Genomic DNA, 20,669 nt, shown 5'->3' with positions numbered 1-20,669 from the left:
GTTTATCTCCACAGCAGTGGAAACATTAATCTGAAATCAGTATGGTAGTTAACTCACAATCAAAAAATGTGTGTTTACATGACACTTAATTCACTGCCACCAGATGCCAGCAAGGCAAGATACTTAGCAACAATCGAGACAGACAGCACGTTACAGGTAAGAGCATCCAAGATGACAGCAATTACTGACAAAACCTGAAACACACACGCACAAAACTTGGGAGCGCAGCACTTCAACTCATCCTCCAGCTAAACAACTTAGGAACACACCGGTGACTGACAGGTCACTGTCAATCGGCCCAGTAAGTGATCAACACTGATAAACATCAGAGCCTTCGGGGAGGGGGGAAAAAAGAAAAAAAAGAAAGAAGGAAGAAGCTGCACGGGGGACTCGTCAGGGCTGAGGTGTGCTACGGTGCGGCAGCTTCTGCACGCCCGGCTGCCGCCTCTCTCATCAGAGGCGACGGACGGGAAAAGTTTTAGTCCTAAACTTCACCAGTGCGAAGCAGGAACCCAACATTAACGCTCCCGTGGGCAGAAGGCGGGGAGGCTCTATCCCGGCACAGCTCCGGGACAAACACCGGCCCGGGGAGCTCAGGGGCGACGGCCGCCCGGCGCCGGGACAAAGAGCCCCGGCCGGGTCGGTGAGCGAGGGGCCCGGCGGTGCCACGGAGGCCCCCGCGACGCTGAGAAGAAGCGGGGGGGCTGAGGGGCCGGGACCGGCGGGCAGGGGAGCGCAGCGGAGGGGACCGTCCCCGCTACCGCCACACAGCCGCCGCGGGGCAGGGCAGGACCGGACCAGGCCGGGCCGGGCCGGGCTCTCACCTGCCACGGGCTGCCCCCTCCTGGGGCAGTGGAGCCAGCGCGGCGGGATCTTGTTGTAGGACATGGCAGGGGCCCGGGCGGCCCCCGCCCGCCCGCAGGGGGTGAAGGGAGGGAGGGGGCGCGAGGTGCGGGGCAGGCGCGGCCCCGGGGCGCTCAGCGGCCCCTCGCCCGCGGCGCCTTCATTCAGACCCAGCTCCGCCTCAGCCGCCGCTGCCCCACACTGCACCGCGGCCAACGCCGGCGCTTCCGCTTCCGGGTGAGGGCCGGGGGCGGGATGCCCGGTCCGGAGGCTGCCCTGGGAGCAGTGGGGTCGGGCTGGGCCCGGCCCGGCCCGGCCCTTCCGGAAGCGGGTGAGCGTAGCGGGAAAGGGCTCTGCGGCCAGCCGGCCGTTATGGGGGTAGCGAAACAGTGCGCTGTGGCGGTGCCGGGCCGTGCGCTGCAGCAGCCTGAGGCCTTGTCTGGGCTCTGTTCTCCCCGTCTCTGAAAAGTGCGTGTTGGGGCGGGGGAGGGATTCCCTGTGGAAGGTTTTTCACTCGAAGAGGGCAGCCTCGGCTCCTTGGCCTGGAAAGGAGGTAGCCTGGGAGGGGAGGTGGTCGCAGGCTGTGAGGGGCACCGAGTGAGGGCGGTGGGGGCCAGCGGTAGCCATGAAGGCAGAACAGAGATGATGTTGCTAAGGAAGGAAGGGCCTTGGGTAGCCAAAGAAAACAAATGTGTTGTATCAGCCTCTAGGTAGCAAAAACACACAAGGAACCAAACTCGTGAAAACGGGCACTCCATTGAAACTGCAAGGTTACTCGTTGTTACAAAGCATTGAAAATAAAAAGTATGTGTTCTGTGGGTGAACTTAGCTCATTATGATGTGGAAACCACGATTCCAAGTTGTAAGCTATAGGCCTCCTAGGTGAGACCCCTACTCACTGAGCACATGTAGCAATTTACGAACGTGCTATACCTTTAATTTGAAGTGAGAATACAAGTACCTGATAGGAGCTTATTGTGAAATCATGAGCTACCAACGATTAGTATGTCATTTAGTTGATTTTTGTAAAATATAAAAGCTTACAATGTATAAGCCAAGACATGCCAGCTTTGTGGATTTTCCACCTAGCACCCATCTCCGCATGGACGTGAAATAAACAAATATCTCAACTCTGTGCGTGGGTTGGCTCTTTGCACACTGGGTAAAGAACCCAGATTTGTGACAAGAATAATAAACCAGCAGGAGCTCAGGTGGAAGTCATTGGAGTGATTACTTGTGCCACAGGAACCGGAGCTGCAAAGGCTCTTGTGCGTGTGAGGAGTTTACAAGGGGAGGGCTTCGGGCGAGACTGGGCAGGTACTTGAAAGAGGAACTAATTGCAGGCTACTAAAGTAGCAGACTACGTCAGGCTCAGGAAACGTCCTGAGCTGAAAATAGCAGGAGGCTTGTACAGACATGCTTTGTCCTGCTTTTAGTTTTCCCTGAATGTTCCATTATAGCTGGGACTGGAGGTAGAAATAAGTAGAGGGATCCCTGTTCCAGCTAATAGTGCAAGTATTCTAATCTGCAAGTAATAGGTTTGCTCATGTAGCAGAGATGCCTCTTTACCAGACCTTCTCTTTCTTTTGTAAAAAGGCAGAAAGATTAGGCTTGTAGATAGGTCCATATAACAAAAAACTGTGTTTCTATACAGAATCCCAGTGAAAATTCTCCATGGGCTTAAAGCAGTCTACTTATGTGTACTCAGTGGAAGAATTGTAGCCTGGCAGTGTTTTCCTATGTGAAAGGAATATTTAAGGTGGCGGTGTGGTTTAACTCCAGTAGGCAGCTAAGCCCCACGCAGCCACTTGCTCGCTCCCCCCTGCAGCGGGACAGGGGAGGGAATCAGAAGGGTAGAAGTGAGAAAACTTGGGGGTTGAAATAAAGATAAGAAAAAATAAGGAATTCATTCACTACTTCCCATCGGCAGGCAGGTGTTTAGCCATTTCCAGGAAAGCAGGGCTTCATCATTTACAATGGTTACTTGGGAAGAAAAACACCATAACTCCGAATGTCCCCCCCTTCCTTCCCCTCCCAGTTTTTACTGCTGAGCACAACATCATACGGTCTGGGATATCCCTTTGGTCAGCTGTGTCCCCTCCCAAATTCTTTTGCACCCCCAGCCTGCTCGCTGGCAGAGCAGTGTGAGAAGCAGAAAAGTTCTTGATGCTGTTCAAGCACGGTTCAGCATTAGCTAAAACATCCCTGTGTTATCAGCACTGTTTTGGTCACAAAGGTAAAAGGCAGCACCCTGTGAGCTACTAAGAAGAAAATTAACTATCCCAGCCAAAACGAGCGCAGGTGGCTTCAGTGAAGCATTAGGAAACAACAGTAATAGATTATTTTCGTAGCTTATTTTCCAGTTAACTTGCATTTCAGTACTGTTCTGTCTGGACTTTCTGTTTTTTCACAAGCCAGGTGTGCTGCCTTTGCAAGTCAGTAGGTGCAACAGCTTGCAGAACTAACCACTGCTGTATGTACAGATAAAATAAGCCCTTAGGTTCTGTGAACACATGAAAACAATGGAAATAACTTGATCTGTGTAGAATTTAGGACAAACTTCGTTATACCGTGACTCTGTTTCCTGCTGCATTTAATCACTCTAGATTTCATTAGACATAGTTTCTTCCCTGTCATAGTTTCTATCCTCTAGTAGTAATTGAGGTAGTCAGTGAAGTAGTTTGCATATCTGAATCATTAGGTTCTCATACTACATTAGAAGTTTCTGATTTTTGTCCTCTAAAGCTTTTAACATCATTAGATATTAATTTTCTCATTCTACCTAAAATTAAAAGCCTTGCTACAGTGAAAGACTCTTTATATTATTTTCCCTAACTGTTAAACAGGCTTCCATTAAAACACTACTTTGTGATGTTTGAAATAAGATGCTGATTTTTCCTTTACGGAACAAACGAGCAACAGTGAGACACCAGGTGGTGCCGAAGACCAGCCAGAAAAGAAAGTGAAACTTGAGTGCAAGGAGTGTTCAGAAAGAGCAAGAAGCAAAGAACAACTGCAAGATACTCAGTTTCTGATTTCAGTAAATTAGGAGCAATGTACAGTCACGTCAGCAGGATGGCAAAATTAAGAACTAGACCATTTGCGGAGGTGAAGAAGAATAGAAAAATATATCATGAACGAGCAATAATCTCTGTTCTCATCATCTAGCTTTAAGATTCTGACATGCTTTTAAAACAACACCTACAGAGCAAAAATACCATGTAAAGATGTATAGTTAAACTGGGAGTTTATGTACATCTGTTTTTATTTAGCAATGCACAAGGCAAATAAAATATTTGAAATTTTAAATATAAGGTAGGGAGGTAAAAGGAAGCATACAGCCAAAATGAGCTTAGCCAGGCATCGTCCATAGTTTCCCCTTTTGGTGGTTCTGGGGCTGGCTGAGCGGAGCTGAGGAAGTCCTGGCAAATACGTGAAATGTGAGTAGCCGTTCAGCCAAGCACCTTCACCACATTGTAGGGCTTTTCCTGAGTTGTGACACTTAGGTCTGTGTGCCACATACCATCTTGCCCCATGTCAGGTACCAAAAATCAAGACAGTTTGAAACCGTTTGTTGAATGAGAAAGGAGGAAGCAGGTTGTTCCTTTTTTTACCCCCTCCGCCCCCGCAACAAAACAGCGTCAGAGCTGCTATAGAGCAAGATGAGTGGTGTCCTGGTGATCACTTGATGGTGACATGGGAATAGTGGTTTTCATCTAGATTTTAAGAGTTAATATGCTATAAATATGACATTAAGAGGTGGAATATAGGACAGGGAAAATAGAAGCAGGGAATAATCCCTGTTGCTGTCATCATTGTTCAGTGTATTCCTTAGGGAATTTTACCTGAGGAAAACTGAGTCACCCCAAAAGACCAGTATTCGCCAGCAAAGTAATAGAGTATTGACATGTTTGAGAACGTGTTGCTGCATTGCCTCCTGCAGATACAACACAGAGTCCAAGGGACCCTGTTTACTCTTAACTTGCTCTAGCGCTGCCTTGGTGAGGTGTCCTGGTCTGGAGAACTTGGGTACTTACAGCTGACGTTACGTGTTCGGCGTGTGTAGTTTACACTGGACGTTGCCCTGTTAGACACCTTGAAACAATTTATGCAGGCATAGGATGATGTTTGTGATATCAAACAGTCTTAGTGAACGGACATACTTCCGTGCTTGACGTTGTCACGTTAGCAGTAAAGGTGACTTCTTCCTAATGTACCAGCCGAGGGCACCGAGTTCCTCGAGTCTTCATGTGACTTCCAAAAGCCGACATTGCTGTGTTTGAGCAAGGAACACAGCGGTGGCCGTAGTGGTTGTTTCCAGGATTGCTTCAAGAAAGCAACTGCAAGTGTTTTAATAGTCTGTGATACAACATTCGCTCTTTTCTGGCTATCGGTTCTCTTTGATCTAGAGGCGTTCAGATGCCTGTATCCTTACTCAGGTTTCTACTCACCAATTTAAATCCTGTTCCTGGCAGAGCAGACACTACAACCAAGAATCCGTTTCCCAAGGATGTGCTTCATCCTTAGTGCCATAGGTATGTTGACTTCTTTGGTTTCAGCACAGCCACATTGTTTCAGGGAGTGGAGAGTTGCATTTTTATTCTCCCTTGACTTAAAACCAGAAAAAAAACCAAAACATACCACCCCCCCACCCACCCTCCGCACACTTTAACTCTTTATCCTAATTACAAAATGAACATTTAACCAAATTGTTGCTGATGAATAACCTTACACTTCGAATGTCATATATTAATATTGTAAGTAATTGTAAGTATATTGTCATATAATATATTGTCATGTAATATATTGTCATGTAATATATTGTCATATATTAATATTGTAAGTAATATTGTAATATTGTAAGTACCTAGATAATTTAAGTTACTTGTTCTATGCAAAGTGGATGAATTAGGTATTTTGCCTGAAGGAAGAACACATCATGTTGCCCTCTTCTATATTGATACAGGTCAACAACCCTGTTATTGTTCTGTTTCAGTATTTTTTTCAATATTTTTTTCCATGTGTTCATAAAGTAATAATGAATGTAATAAGAAAATAAAATCAACCCTCAGGATGTTCTATGAAAGAGTTACTTCTGACTCTATCTAGTAAATACACTTTCTTAAAAAAAAAAATCAAACAGATTATTTGCTAAGCTGAGACTACAGCAGGATTTACTTAAGTGGAAGTAATTGTGAAAAAAGCTAACTGTATGCAAACATGATTTATACAGTATTATTTTTCCATTTCATGGTATAGGTGTTCACCTGGAAAGAAAACTCAATGCCATAAACTTGTAAGTTACTGCATATGGAACATAGCAAAATACATTTTTATTTTTTATTTACTGATTCAATTAATTCATTCCTTGCTTATTGGTTTTAATGTTCATGGCAAACTGAGTTACAACAAAACGGATGGCTAGTACAACGTTCCTTTATGACTGATTTACTTTCGGCATGCATGAAGCTTTTGTGGGGAGGGGTGAATGGTGAATACTGTCTAAATTAGAATAAATATTTTAACTTCTTTGTTACTGTAGTTGTATTTTATGCCAATAGTACTTAGATTCTGGTACTATCAGAAGAAAAAAACAAACTAAAAAACAGTACAACGAAAACATACTTTTAGGTTTAAGTGAAAGTTAATATTACGGATGCTTAAGTTCTCTAATACATATGTCAGCTTCTACGTTTAAAAATGCTGAGTATGCACTGACTCTTTTAAAAATCAAAAGAAAATGCTAGGAGTTCAACATTTTTTAATTCGTGCTTCTTTGTTTCATGTCAACAAATAATTGAGAACCTAACTTCTGAGAGAAATTATTTTTCCAGGTTTTATTTTTCCAAGATTTAAAAAGAAATTTATTTTATTCCTTACATGTATACAATACCAAAAAGGGATGCTGAAACAAAGTTTTGAGTGCTGCAATATACTTTAGAAAAGAAAATGTCATTTACAGTGTTCTTCCTATGGAGAGCTTTGAAAGGAACTCAGCAACAAAATTACCAGTCTTTAGTCTTCAAGACATTAGGGGGCACCACAACTTCACAGACTTAAAATGATATGTTAAAATACAGTTACTTTTCCTGTCCAAAATAAAGAGGAAACTGCATAAAATAGCAAAATCAACTCCTGGAGTCATTCCCTGGTGTGAGATTATAATACGGTACAGAATAAAATTTCCAATAGAAGACTACACAGACATTTAGTAGAGTGTAGACCACACTCTCCTTTCTGTAAGAGCAGTAAAACTAGCATCCAGAAGACTAATGGATGCAATATCAGCAGCTTGCTTTCGAGTCTTTATTTAAATCTTCAGGGTTTCCTTCTGGGAATAACAACATTTTCAGCTCAAGCCTCTGGGGTGTTACAGTGTTCGTTCAACCTGTAGAGTAAATCACGCAGTGAGCTTGGGATGGAGCCGCTTTAAATCCAGGTCCCTGAATTGGGTATCATGCTTGGGGTAATCACCATGAGCTATCAGACTACACCACCAAACGCGCCTGTGCTCTAACGGTGACGTGTAAATCTCATGCTACAGGGGACATTAACAATCTTAGCTCTGACGTGCAGACGTGGCAGATGATTTACTTAGCAGGTGATTTACTTAGCAGGTCTGTCTGGGAAGGAATTGGAAAGATGTGTGTCTGCGCAGAGGGAAGGTGGTGTCTGTCTGTCCAGAGGGCTGCTGTTCGTGAAGAGGGACGACAGCTGTGACTTCAAGCGCTGACTGGGAGGCCTGAAAAACAAGATGCCTTGCTGTTGTTCCCCTGCAGCTGAAATGATGGTGTGCTTGATGGAGCAGAGATAAGCAGCTGGACAACAAGCTTATAAGCAAGATGCCTGTCATTCCCGGAGGACTTACACTGGTCTCCTTAGAGTTCTTACGGTTTGATGTAGACACCCGAGGCCTTGCTCGCATCAGCTGTGAAGGATGCTTTTTCAAGGGAAATCTACGCTGTAAAAAATACCGAGATGTAACATTTAAGAATATATGGTCTAGTGCATAAAATGAAATCATATGGTAGTGGCGTGCTTTTAGCATGGATAATCAACCAACTAAAATTTCAAGATGGAATATGACTTGTGGCAGGGAAAAGTATGACATAATACACAAGAAACTTATCTAAATTACGTAAGCGGAAAGCGTGACTCACAGTCTCTGGAGCTGGGCTGGGGAGTGACTAAATTCCACAGGGTAAACCATCGTTCTATTGCTACACTTTCTAGTTTCTCCGCTGCCTGAATACGGACACCTTAGTAAAAATCTGGCCCTGAGTGGAGGCTGTGGTTAAAGCTAGCGGAGTCACCGAGGTCCTGGTTAGTGCGGGAGGCAGAGCAGGGCCGTCAGTAGCTGCAGGAGGGTTATCGCTCCTCTACAGCCCAAAATAGCCAAACGAGGGTCAGTGTTTCAGCCTACAGACCTGCATACGTGATGATCAAGTTTTGGGTTGCTGTACTGGCAGAAATCTTTTTCTCATGTGATCAGTCACACAAAGAAAAGATTATTACCTGTAGGCACTCTCTCAGACCTTCTGCATCATAAGTTTGTGCCTATAGATATGTATACTATGCAATATGGGAATATAAAGCCTCTGAAGAATAATACAGGTATGAGCTATAATATGGTACCTGAGAAGATACATACAGACCTGTTTTTATTTATATGGTTTTATTATACAAAATATGCGTAACGTACTGTACAAATGTAAATGAAGACCAGAGTCTTGAGGTGTTTGCAGTCCTGAAAATACCCCAAGAAACTGGCCAAAGGCAAAGGAATATGGAATAAAGCAAAGTGATCAGCCTGGCAGCCACACAGGCTTTTTAAAAACCAAATCTGAATATATATTTATATTGTATACAAATTAAGTTATGGGAAAATATACATATGCAAATATGTATGTATAAAATCAGATGCTCAAGTGAGGTTAGTTTTGCTTTCTGTCAGTACGCATTGTGGAACAAGCTTTACGAGAAGACATGCTACTCTTTCCTAAAAAAGCCTCACTCAAAAGGAAGTAGAGAGCAAGAGGAATATCCTAGCATGTACATCTGCAGTATCACTCATCTAGGGAACCTGAAGAATAAGTTGGCAAATGTCATTTTAGACAATGACATTGCACAGGTTGTAAATTCATGTTTTCCAAGCATTCCTTAGAGAAAGAAAAATATATTTTTTTTTCCCACTAGAAATATCTGTGTCATTCCCTAGAAATACTCTTTTTCACATTCTCACCACTTTCGGCTTCATAGCACAGCGACAACTCATGATGGATATTACGGAAAGGACTTTGCCTCAGAGAACGTAGTGCCTGTGGTCCATTGCTGTTCATACAGCTACAGTTGAAGTCCATGCCACTTCTTCCCACTGCTGGTTTTACCTGCTGTAACTAGGTTAAGATTAACGCCCAAAAAAAAGCTATTATCCTTGTACTCAAACCTTTGCTCAGTATGGGTATGAAACCGTCCTTGTCCAGATGGACTTTTAGGGAGTTACTCAGAGAGATTCAGGTCCTTGAGAAAGGGAAGCAGGTACGAAGATGACTCTGTATTTGCCTGAAATGAATTTCCTAGAGCTCTGAGTAGTTTGAAGTTTTGGGGTTTGACTAACAATCTTTATGCACGGAAAGGGTGTAGGCTGTTACTGGAAAATGTTAAGACTTCTTCAGAAAAGTCACTTTGTGAATTCCTGTATCTACCTCTGCTCTACGGAAACTGCTTTTCAAAAATCCCTTTGGGGAGAAAAATCTCCATATATCCTTCCACATACTGGGACTTAGATTTGCTAAAATGAGTTTAGTATTGTATTTTTTTATTATAATTGGATGTTTTGTCAGAGACCTGCCACATGACACATTCTAAGCTTTCTAAGCTTCAGTGAATGACTTTTATCAGTCTCAGTGGACTGTGGCTCGGGCCCTGCCTATACATGCTCTCTAACACGGAGAATTAGAATAACGTGCCAGCAAACGTTCATACACAACAGCAGAGAGTCATGAATAGAGTTAAAGTGATTTATTAAATGTAAATTACTGAATGATGACACAGAGATAGAGAGTCTCGAGTATAAACAGTATGAACACAATGCTGGTTATACACAAGGGTATGCTGGTTTAAAATGGGGAGCCTGTTTTGATTGTTTGTATCTTAGATGCAAAGTTTGATTGTCACAGAGGGAACAGGTAGAATGAAAAGACGAGGCATTTTGTCCTGAAACTGAACCCACTTCATTATTTGCTGTTCTCCTATACACTAGAGTTTGTACCAGCTTTGAAATGGGTAGAGCTGTTTCTAGATAATCTTCTTTACCCACTTGGTAGCTGAAGTTTCAGCCACGCAGAAAAGAGTTTTTATATTTCTAACGGCGTAAAATTAAGATCCAACACATTGTTTAATGACTGTCTCCAGTGCAACCCTGCTTCCAGCTGTGGGCCTCTTTCCTGGGAGGAACCCAACCACCAGCACAAGCGATACACTTTTGTAGGCTGTAGGTCACCGTGATTTGAGTGGTGGCAGCTGTGAGCCCTCCCTGAGCACTTCCCTCGTCTTGGCTGCGAGGGCGAAGCTCGCACACCCTTTCTTCTCCACATCGATTCCTCCCTTGTGCTGAGCAACTGTCTCTAGTGAAAGAAGGCAGGGAACCCACACGGCTGAAAAGCAAACAAGCCTCCCCCTGCCTCTTTGCTGGGCTCAGCTGCGTCCAGTTCCTCACCCAGCTTAATTTTGTGGCTCCATGAGCCATAAGTGTTTGGATAAACTCAGAGGGAAATGCAGTGAATGGTCAGGAACAAGCGGGCAGGAGAGGAGCTGCTCTGGCTGCCGTTACACGTGCCTGGCTGCCAAATGGCTGCCAAATATCAAAACACAGTCTTGGTTTCTCTTAGATTTGTGGTCTACCAAGGATCTGAAGGAAATTTGGGTCAGCTTAACATGTGAAGCTGAATTAATAAAACTGCACAACTGACGTTGTTAATCTAGATTTGAAACAAACATTTCACTCGTACTTTAATAGAAAAAACACGTGGGAGTTCTATTGTGCTATCTTTTTAAGATTTCCAATGTTGAAAAGACCAAGATAAAGTTAAACTCAGGACAGCTCTTGGATAACCACAGTCAGCAAACTATGGTTACATCCACTGTCATTTCTGATCTAGCTATGTTCTTTTCCATCTGTTACTGACACCCACTGTCACCATAAAGGTTTTTTTTTACCTTTGAGTGGCAAAGCCACACGTACAAAAATTGGCAATTGCTTTCTCTTTTTTATGGGGTGTGGGCTACAAAGGATGGGTCAATTACATTCATCATCTGTTTAATGTTACATATTATTTTCTTCTACATGAACCATGGCATCCAAAAACATGATAAATGAATGTGCAGCCAGTTTCAACAGTATTAATCACCTCAGAGATAAAGTAACTTCTGTCAAGAAGGAGATAGTGGCTGTAGTGAGCACTTCCCAGCCTGGCAGACCCACCCTGGCAGACCCACCCTGGCAGATCCATGGCAATACAGGCAACCTGACACCTGACCTATTTATCCTTTCTTCTTACTTCTAGAGAAGTGACCTGGAGCCAGGCTTGCAGATCTCCCTGCGGGATCTCTGATCCTTTTCTGCCTTAGGGACACGCCACGTCTGCAGTGACTCACAAAACTGCTCTTCTTCTGCAGTCAAAATTCACTTTCAACGATGCCTAGTACTGAGGAGGTTTCCAAAATACAAGTATTTCAGCCTAGTGGCCCACCAGCTGTGCCAGCATGATATATGCACAAAGTCTATTTGTTGATTTACGTTGTTAGAGGGAGTTTAAAACAGCAGTGCTACCTAGAAAAATGATCTACCAAATGATCTGCTAACCAAGGACTGCAGGGAATGGAACAAAAAAAGGGCTCAGTTGTGGCATTCCGCAGGGGAAATAATAAGAAATGAGGAGTCAGAAGAAAAAAATCCTAATAAATAAAATGGTGTAATAGAGAAACCTTTGGATATGACTCCCCTGTGTTTGCATCATCCAGCTGCCTTTTTACAGAAGTAACACACAGTGTTAAAGATACGCTATCTAGCAGGCAGCAGTGACAAGTCACGCTGCTGAAGGTACGTTGTGTAACGAGAAGCTGATTGCCTATGTTCAACCCAGGAAACTTTTGGTTTTCCAAAGCATTATGCAAATGGCTATCAGCATGACATTTACATCAAAGTCTCACTTACAGATTTGTAGAGAAAGAAATGAAGTTTTGTCCCAGTCTTTGTTTTTTCTGTTAGCAAAACCTCACTATTTCTGAGATAAAGTATTCATCCCTATCTCAAAGCACAGCTCATAAATAATCCAAGGGCAAAGACTGGGCGCATGTGATTTCACAACCGTAAATGCTGATGAATGAATGCTGCAACCAACAATTTCTACAGCGCTACGTAACTTCCAGTAGTCATCAACAAGTTACACAATTTTTCTGGTTTATATTAACACATAAGGGAAACATGTTCCATGACTCCTACTTTACTGAACATCCAAATCAGTTACTTCACTTACGGTTCAGTTAAAGTGTAAGAAACAGACCCTGGCATTTGGTTGGACTGAAGTCTTTGTAGCCATTGCGGAGGATAGGTATTTTAATAAAAAGATTGCACATACTTATTAAGAACTGCCTAGTTGACCATCATTAAAATTTACGTAGAATTAGTCCTTTGATTATGACTTGCATTTGTCCACTGACTGTGGACTTCCCTTACTAAAAGTAAGGGAAGAATAATCTTGTTAAAAAGGAATTTAATTGCCATCCTAAAGTATGTGCATGTGAATCTTGGTGAACAAATGGGGGGATCTGGTTTGGCATATCCTGTACTCCTAATATTCAAGCCCGTCCCTCTTTACCACTGTTCCTTTCCAAGGTCTGTTGCAAGTAATAAATATAACACATCCTATTAAGTTTCATAACGCCCGTATAAATACATACAGCTCTTGGTAAAGTCAGTGAGAGCCCTGCATGTGTACATGCCAAAAGGAAGGCAGGGAGACCAAAATTCCATTTAGCAGTAGCCTTACTCCAGTATTTACTTAATCTTTCTATGATTAAAATGGAAAACAACATAGTTTGCTTTGGGGACTCACACGTATTTTATAAATACTGCATCACCTCTCCCTGTCACTTGGTATTTGGTACTCTATAACCCGTCCTCAAGAGCCTGCGTAAGCAGCAGCTGATTGATTTTCCCATCTCTTACCAGATACATCGCAGCACACACAGTTACACCGGTATTATTTTGCAAACAGCTTGTTCAGTTTTATTTGCATTTGTTGGTGTATTATTAAAGTAGATCAGGACCATGTAATAAGACCTAGCTCTCTTCTGTTACAGATGTTTAATTTTTCTGTAATGCCTTCTGCTTAGTGTAATAAGTAGAAATCTACTATCTATGTGGTTTCTCAGTTGCCTGTTCACGAGGGTTGATTTAAAAACAAGAATGGGTATCCTGGATACAAGGAGCTTTGTAGAAGACAGCAGCAAGGAAGGCACAGTGAAAGCAGGCGTAAGGTAATTTACTAAGAGATTTTAAAGAATAAAGGAATGGGTGACATCAAAAGAGAATGGGTCGGGTAGGCAGCCAGGACTTGCAGATAAACATTTTGAATTTTGAGGTGGAATATGTATGAAAAACAACAAGGGCAGCTGAAAGAGGACATCACTGAGCTAAATAAGAAGGTTGGTGCCTTGGTAGTACGATAACACCACTGATGTAGTAAGTCATGCAACTGAAGACAGAAGATAAGCGGGACGATACAGTAACACTGAGATGCGATGAGGTCCAGAACAAGATTTTGCCGGGGGACATGTGGTACAGCGGGTGGCTGTGGAAAATGATGAACGGGGGAAAACCGGGGACACACACTGTTATCACTTTCCAGTTGCTCTTGGCAGACAAAAGAAAGCGGATGGCATTGGAGCAGGAGAGATGAAAGGCTTGTAGTTGCACATCTCCTTCTTTAAAGAGGGAAACAAAACCAAACTAGACCGTATCATCAACCATAAATGGCAGGCGGGAAGCGTTCTGGAAAATGGAAAATCCCCATGTTGCTCAGCGATGAGAAACTCCCCTCTCCTTCCAGCTGAGGACACGTCACTGGAAAGTCCCAGCCTGGAAAAAAAAAAAAAAAATCCACCAAGTAAACAAACCGCGTAGGCAGCCAAAACAGAAAGAGGAACAAAGTGAAATGATGCAAAGTGAAATGACTTTAAAGGAGTTTATTTCCTTGAATGGCAACAGTTCAAGTTCAGACAAGAAAAACCTCATTAGAGTGAAAATGGCTGGTAAACGTCACTGCTGATATTAGGCCATAGAAAGCAATCTCATTTATTAAAAAGCTAAGATTTCAACTGGGGTTTTTTTGGATTTTCTGCTACTGAGTGTAGTCAAACAATCCCGGTGACAAACCAGATACCCAGGATTATTACATCGCTGTAAAATTAGACATGATTGTCTGGAAAGTCTGTGGAATTTTTTTCCCCTTCATTTACATGTACTTCCAGACAAGGAAGCTGTCCTTATCAAAGTGCTTCCTAACAACTCACTGGGCATGGCTCTTTGTCTTACAAGCAAGTTCAATGCTGGGAATTTTTCCAGCACTGTCTGTAAAGAAAACAAGGAAAAACCATGGTTGGTCACACCGAGACAAGAAATACAGTGTTGGACAAAGGATTCTTCCGTCTCTAACTAGCATTCATGAAAACAAAAATATTGACGTAAATTATTACCCTTCTCTGAAATAAATCAACTTTCAACAAATGTACTTCACAGTAATTAATCACAGCAACATTAACTCAAATTCCGGAACCAATTACAGTGACAGCGCTTTCTAGCTGTAATCTAGGAAAATAATGAACATAGTTTTAACTCTTCTTTTCTGCTCTCCCAGTTAATGGATGTTGCTGCATCCTTCCCGATGCACATGGCAGCCCAACCCTGCTAGCAAACAACAGATGCCAGTTCTGCACGTGTTGCGTAGGCTGCCTCATCTCCAACCCTATCGGTATTACAATTAAAATGTAGTATTTTGTTATCTTTAAATTCAGGTTCTCTTAAGTCTCATCAGGATTCAACACTACTGCGAGACCCATCTCAAGCACTATTGTCTGTCCTTGACAGACAATAACTTATTATTTATGAAACTGCCAACCTACTCACATCTTTTCCGATTCGGAAAGATCAATTAGCGGTCTTTGTGGGGGAGGGTTACGTTTTTTTTATTTGGTTCGGTTTTTGCATTGTTCCTAAGGTGTATAAATAGTAGGGGGGAACCAGAACTGCAGGAAAGTTTGAAATTTTGATTCTTTATCATTTTTCCTGTTACAAGATAAGGGCATAATGCTACTATTGTCATAGCAGGGGACAGGAGGATCTTGACTTCTAAGGTGGGAGCTCAGGGCCCAAGTCCATTGATCATGTCTCTACTTCTGGAACTTTGAACGGCAGAGAATAATGACGACAAAAGCTTTCCCTAGGCACCAAGCCGGAGCAGCAAACGTGAAACCCGGCTGAGTTTCAGTTCCTGCATCTGATGCAATAACTGCATTAAGCTTTCTAAAGGAGAAATCTTCCCCTCTTCCATGTGTGCTCTTACACGCATGGCAGGAGAACCCAGGATGTTTCCTGGATGGGGCCAGAACTGGAGACAATACTCACAAAAAATGTACTAAATTGGACCCTTTACAATTTTTATAGGAATATCCTTTCCTCAAAGCCATTTCCTAGCAATAAAAGCAGGTTGTGACAGCAACATAAACACGACCTGCTAATCTTTGAAAGGGTGGGTTTTTTTGAGGTGTACACACCAGTGTTGATCAGGACAAGGTAGCGTGGCACCTGACAGCAAGAACATGTCTTATGCTGGATGTCACCTAATCCAAGAGGCCTCCGTCTTAAAAGGCTTTTCAGTTTCAGCTAACACAGTTGCCTACAAGAGCTGATCTAGTAACTCCTCTGGAAAGCTGCTGCTAATTTTGAAGCTTTAAAATTAAGGTTTTTTTGTCTTCTGGTAGTACAGCCATGCTATTTGAAACCCTTTCAAAACAGTTGCATCTCCGATGCTAAGAGGTGTGTGTGCTCTTGGATTCACCTCACATGCTGCTCCTCATACCAGTTACTCAGTCAAGACCTTACTCATGGGAGTAAGAACCACCATAAATCTGGACATTCGAAAAAAGTTGATATATTTACTTATTGAATACCTGATGCAATTAAGTTACACTCTAAAAAAGGCTTAATGGTGAAATGTAAGTGATGTTCCCTCCTGCTCTGGGGGACTGGATGTGTTTTTCAGCTGTAACAAGGTTTTATCTGGTAAAGCTCCTTTAAATAGCATGGGTATGGAATCAGTTCAGAGGCAGGGATTAGAAAACCTCACGAAGGAGGGAAGGAAGAAAAAGCCATGAATGAAGTAGAACCATCCACACCTTCATCAGAAAGAGGATTTCCGTAGTCAGAGGCAACACTCGCCCTGAAGAAAAAAAAAAAAAAGAATTATCAAACTAACCTAATTCCTAACAGAGTAACCTAATTCCTAACAGAGTCACTGGCAGTTATCACAGCAGGGAAGTCATTCCTGGCACACAGCTAATTCTGTATCTGGCTTTGCTTAGTGCTCTGCACGTCATTTGTTAGTTTTCTTCTTTGACCTTGCCCATGTTGTTACAATGAAAAGTTCTCGGCAGCTGACGAGGAAAGAAAAACAAGACCAATTGTAAAGCTGAGTGACTAAGCAAGAAAATATATGCAAACCCATTTGAAGGTCTTGGAAAACCCAAACATGGATTTACTCCACTCACTGACTGATTAAGCAAAAAAAAAAAAAAAAGGCTAAAAGAACCCAAAAGCTTTCATGTTCAACATCCAAAAGGTGGAAAGTGCCAGAATTAACACAGAATATGCAGAAGAAAGCCTGGACTGGGATGAAAAAGGCAGTACACAAGTCTCTGGCTGCAGAAGGACCAGGTTGACTGGTGGCTACCGAGCCGCACGTAGCTCACGAGCGGTTCACATGGGACTTTAAGGGCTGGGCTGGCACCAGAGCAGTGCTGGCACAGACGCTGGCAAGTGTCACCATTCCTGCAGCAATGGAGGTCGGCATGGACAGGGAAAGGGGCTGGAAACCATAGCAGCTATGTGATAACATATCGGCATCGACGGTGGTGGCACGGAACAGACTGGCATCGTTTCGGCCATGCCTGCCCCAGGGACATACAAGGCAGACACCGGGGAACAGGAGCCGCTTCACCGAGCTCAGCGAAGTCTGCTCTTCAAACAAGCTGAAGCTTTCAGACAGATATTAGAAAAAACAAAGCCAAACAATGTAATTACCGCTTCCCTCATGCTTGTAATTCACTAGTCATCCCTTTTTCATCACATGAATGACATCAGCGTCAGAAATTACTGCCTGAGGACCTAGACTGAAACCGGCTCTGCAATCACATTAATGGGTCTCTGTGCAGATGCAGGAGCAGAGTTTAAATTAGCTTTCAAATTATTTTACCAAATAAGAAAAGCAATAATTAAGAAGTGAAACACTTCAACAACAACTAATCACTAACCATTAAAAACATAAAAGTAATCATTTTATTCTACAGATTTGACAATTTTAGCAGGGAATTAGCATTGAACGTAGGTGACTGCAAATAAAATGCTATCAAAAACCAATAGCGTACTGAAATGCGTATGCTTTAAAGGCTTCACCTTACCCTGTCTGAATAACACATAGCTGTACATATGTGGCTATACAAATAAGCTTTCAGGTCTTTCCTGAACATTTCAACAATACTCACAAGTTAAGCAAGAAGATCAAACTTTGGTTTTCCCTCTTGACATGTACAAAACATACACAGGAAAAGTACTGCATCTCCATGACAGACAAGTTCAAACTTTCCCAAGAATAACACCCCACAATTATTAAAAGTACAGCTGTTGCTTTGGTGTTACGAAATCTTTAGTGTCTTCCAGGCCCATGGGCAGGGGCAGTTAAGTTCTCCCGTTTCCTCCACCAACCTCTGTTAGACCTCTGGTCCCTTTCTGGAGCCACAGCCATTCCCCAGAAGACAGTACCACCCACGAGAGCTGTGACCACAAGGATCACGACCGTGGCACGGCCCATTGCTAGGGACAGAAGACCACACATGAAACACATCCCTGTGCTGTGGGAGAGACGTGGCCACATTCAGCAGCCTAAAATAGGCCAGAGACTAGTATTATGCAAACCAGGGTGGCATAAAACCAAATTATTTTGTTACAATTCCGCATTGTTTACATGCAGCAGCGCAGTGTACCACAGCATCCGCCCCTCATTTGGTGTTTTTAATGAGATTATGGTGGGGTGGCAGCTGCACCCATCATAAACTTATCTGCTCTCCAACCAAAAGTTACAGGACTTGTGTAGTATTTCTGGCTACTTTTGCTTTTAGGAGCTTAGGCTCTTAGGCTTTTAGGAGCCGCTGGTCACCGAAAGCACCATTACACATACATAAGATCACAGTGATCATTTCTCTGCTGAAATCTTGTTACAAGGACATCTGCAACCTAAATGGATTGCAAAGAGCGTCATCTAAGAGGCTAGTTGCATAGGAACCATAGCGAGCAGAGAATTCGGCTACTCTCAGGCCTCAGAGGAAATACTTACTGATACAGCAAAATCACTTCTGCATACAGCGATGCATATACAAAAGCTTCAAGTTATACAAATAAATACTCCCAAAGTACCCATTTTATGTCAGTCATACACCCATGTAACGTCATCACATATTCAAGTGCCACATCTAATTAAATTGGTATTTTCCCAATTAAAAAAAAAAAAAATCAAAATCACAGGATATTTCACAGTGATGCCATTTAAACTTCTGCACTGCGAAAACTGTAGAGACTAATTGAGGCAAAGCGTATTTTATCTGAAGGCTTTTATTTAGAACTTTGCAAATAGATTTGATCTTATCTGAACCTCAATTATATTCCACGGATTTTATATTCTTCTCAGACAGCAAGTGTCTTTGCTATATATATTAAATTTCCTCTTATCTTCTCTTGACATCTCTGTCCTGTATGAGACAGCAGTGTTCTGCGTGTTTGTTTGCTGTAACAGCATAAGTGAGAATTACTCATCAGGCACCAAGTCAACTACAAATAAGCATGTATGCCTGTAAGCATCAAGCAAGTATTCACAAGAATTTTAAATTTGGTTTAAAAAAAAAATATTAACAGCCGCTTTTAATTAAGATTGGTTAGTCTTTCCTAGCCCTCAATAAATAGAAAGCGTAAGGCATGTGGAATCCAAATTCTTTAATGGAGCTGAAGCTAAAAAGCACCGTCTGCCATTTACCCCGCGACTTCAACTGGGACCTTTGCCTTCATCGGTTGCAGAAAACTTCCCTTCCTCCAGATTAACACCAGGGAAGTGGCCGGCCACAGGTGTCGGCTGGTCACAGAGGGGGGCACGGAGCGAGAGGAAGGATGTCTTAGGCGAAGAGCTGAGGATGCCGCGCGCGGGCCCGGCGGCGGGGCTACCGGCGAGGGAGAGCAGCAGCCCCGGGAAGCCCGGCGGGGCGAGGAGCCGCTGGGCCGGGGCTTGCCAGGCCGGCCGAGCCCCCCTCCAAGAGCCCGGCGAAGGCCCAAGCGGGCTCGTTGCTGGCACAGGGCTGGGGCCCGGCTTTCCAGCCCCGTGGGCCCCTGGCTGGGCATCCCGGTGGCAGCGGGAAGGGGGGCGCTACTTGCAGAGCCCCTCCAGCCGCTCCAGGGTGCCCTTCATGTCGCGGATGCGCTTGGCCAGGGCGGGCACGGGCTGCATGGCGCGGTCCAGCTCCTCGCAGCGGGCCACCAGCGCGTACATGGCGCGGATGCTGAGGTCGGCCGCCTCCCCCAGGCTCTCCACCCCGTCGCGGTAGGTCTGGATGCAGCCCACGCTGAGGGCCGTCAGGGCCTGCAGCCCGCAGTGCACGTTGCGCAGCAGCTCGTCCACCTGCGCCGCCACCTGCCCGGCCAGGGCCACCACCTCCTGCAGCGCTCCGGGGTCGATGGCAGGGATGGAGCTGCCGCCGCCGGTGCCGCCCCCCGCCGCCGGCTGTTCGCCCCGCGGGGCCCCGCTCAGCCGGATCCGCCGCTCCAGGTTGTTGGCCACAAACTGGGTGAGGGGCCCTTCGCGCAGCACCGTGCCCTCCAGCTCCAGGGCGCTCGCCAGCGTCGCTCGCCGCCCCTCCGGCACCTGCCGCCCCGCCGCTGCCCCACCGGCAGCCAGGCTCAGCGCCTCCAGGCTCCGCCGCCCCGCCGCCTCACGGCCGGGTCCCTCTTCCGCCGCCGCCGCCGCTACCGGGAGCCTGGCGGCCGCCGCGGGCCGCAGGGCCGGCACCTCCATGGCGGGCGACGCGTGCTTGTCCGTCGGCGCGCCGCCGCCCAGCAGGGGGCGCGCCGCCGCCTGTTTACGTCCCTTTCGATTGGCTGCGGGGCCCGCGGGGGCGGGGCCGCGGCTGTTTGTGTGCCGTCCGATTGGCCGACGGCTATAGCACGGAGACCCGCCTCTCCCCTCCGCTGACTTCGCACTGCGGGCCCGTGACTCGGAGACTGGGGCGTGCCCGCTGTTTGTGTCCGCCCGGATTGGGCGGCCTGCGGAGTGTTTGTGTCGCTTCTGACTGGCCGAGACGGGGCCAGGGAAGCCGGCGTTCGGCCGCGATTGGAGGCGGCCGCTAGAGAGGCGCGCCGCTCGCGCCATCCTCGCACGACGATTGGCGCGGGGGCGGAAGGGGGCGTGTCCCGCTCGGGTAACAACACCGGGGCGCTGCTGGCTGCTCCT

The 20,669-nt window shown here is 44.9% G+C and overlaps 2 protein-coding genes across 3 annotated transcripts in view; both read right to left on the bottom strand.

The window, feature by feature from the left end:
- RNGTT (RNA guanylyltransferase and 5'-phosphatase) overlaps positions 1-1,029 on the bottom strand; it is a 188,731-nt gene extending 187,702 nt beyond the window's left edge. For both annotated transcript variants that reach the window (XM_054194690.1, XM_054194691.1), the window contains exon 1: positions 825-1,029. In XM_054194690.1, the coding sequence (XP_054050665.1) occupies positions 825-888 (64 nt within the window). In that variant the 5' untranslated portion in view covers positions 889-1,029. The remainder of the gene's footprint in view (positions 1-824) is intronic.
- A 12,077-nt stretch (positions 1,030-13,106) lies between these two features.
- On the bottom strand, positions 13,107-20,588 carry BORCS6 (BLOC-1 related complex subunit 6). The gene is made up of 3 exons (XM_054197434.1): positions 17,204-20,588; positions 16,300-16,343; positions 13,107-13,984 (listed from the first exon to the last, which is right to left on the bottom strand). Exon 1 carries the CDS (start codon positions 20,586-20,588, stop codon positions 19,590-19,592), a length of 999 nt encoding a protein of 332 aa, XP_054053409.1. The 3' UTR covers positions 13,107-13,984; positions 16,300-16,343; positions 17,204-19,589.
- Between the last annotated feature and the right edge of the window lie 81 nt (positions 20,589-20,669).

This window comes from Rissa tridactyla, chromosome 3, assembly GCF_028500815.1.
Source record: "Rissa tridactyla isolate bRisTri1 chromosome 3, bRisTri1.patW.cur.20221130, whole genome shotgun sequence".
Lineage (NCBI taxonomy): Eukaryota > Metazoa > Chordata > Aves > Charadriiformes > Laridae > Rissa > Rissa tridactyla.
Note: the sequence above shows the minus strand (reverse complement) of the source record. Positions and strands in the feature narration are given on the sequence as shown.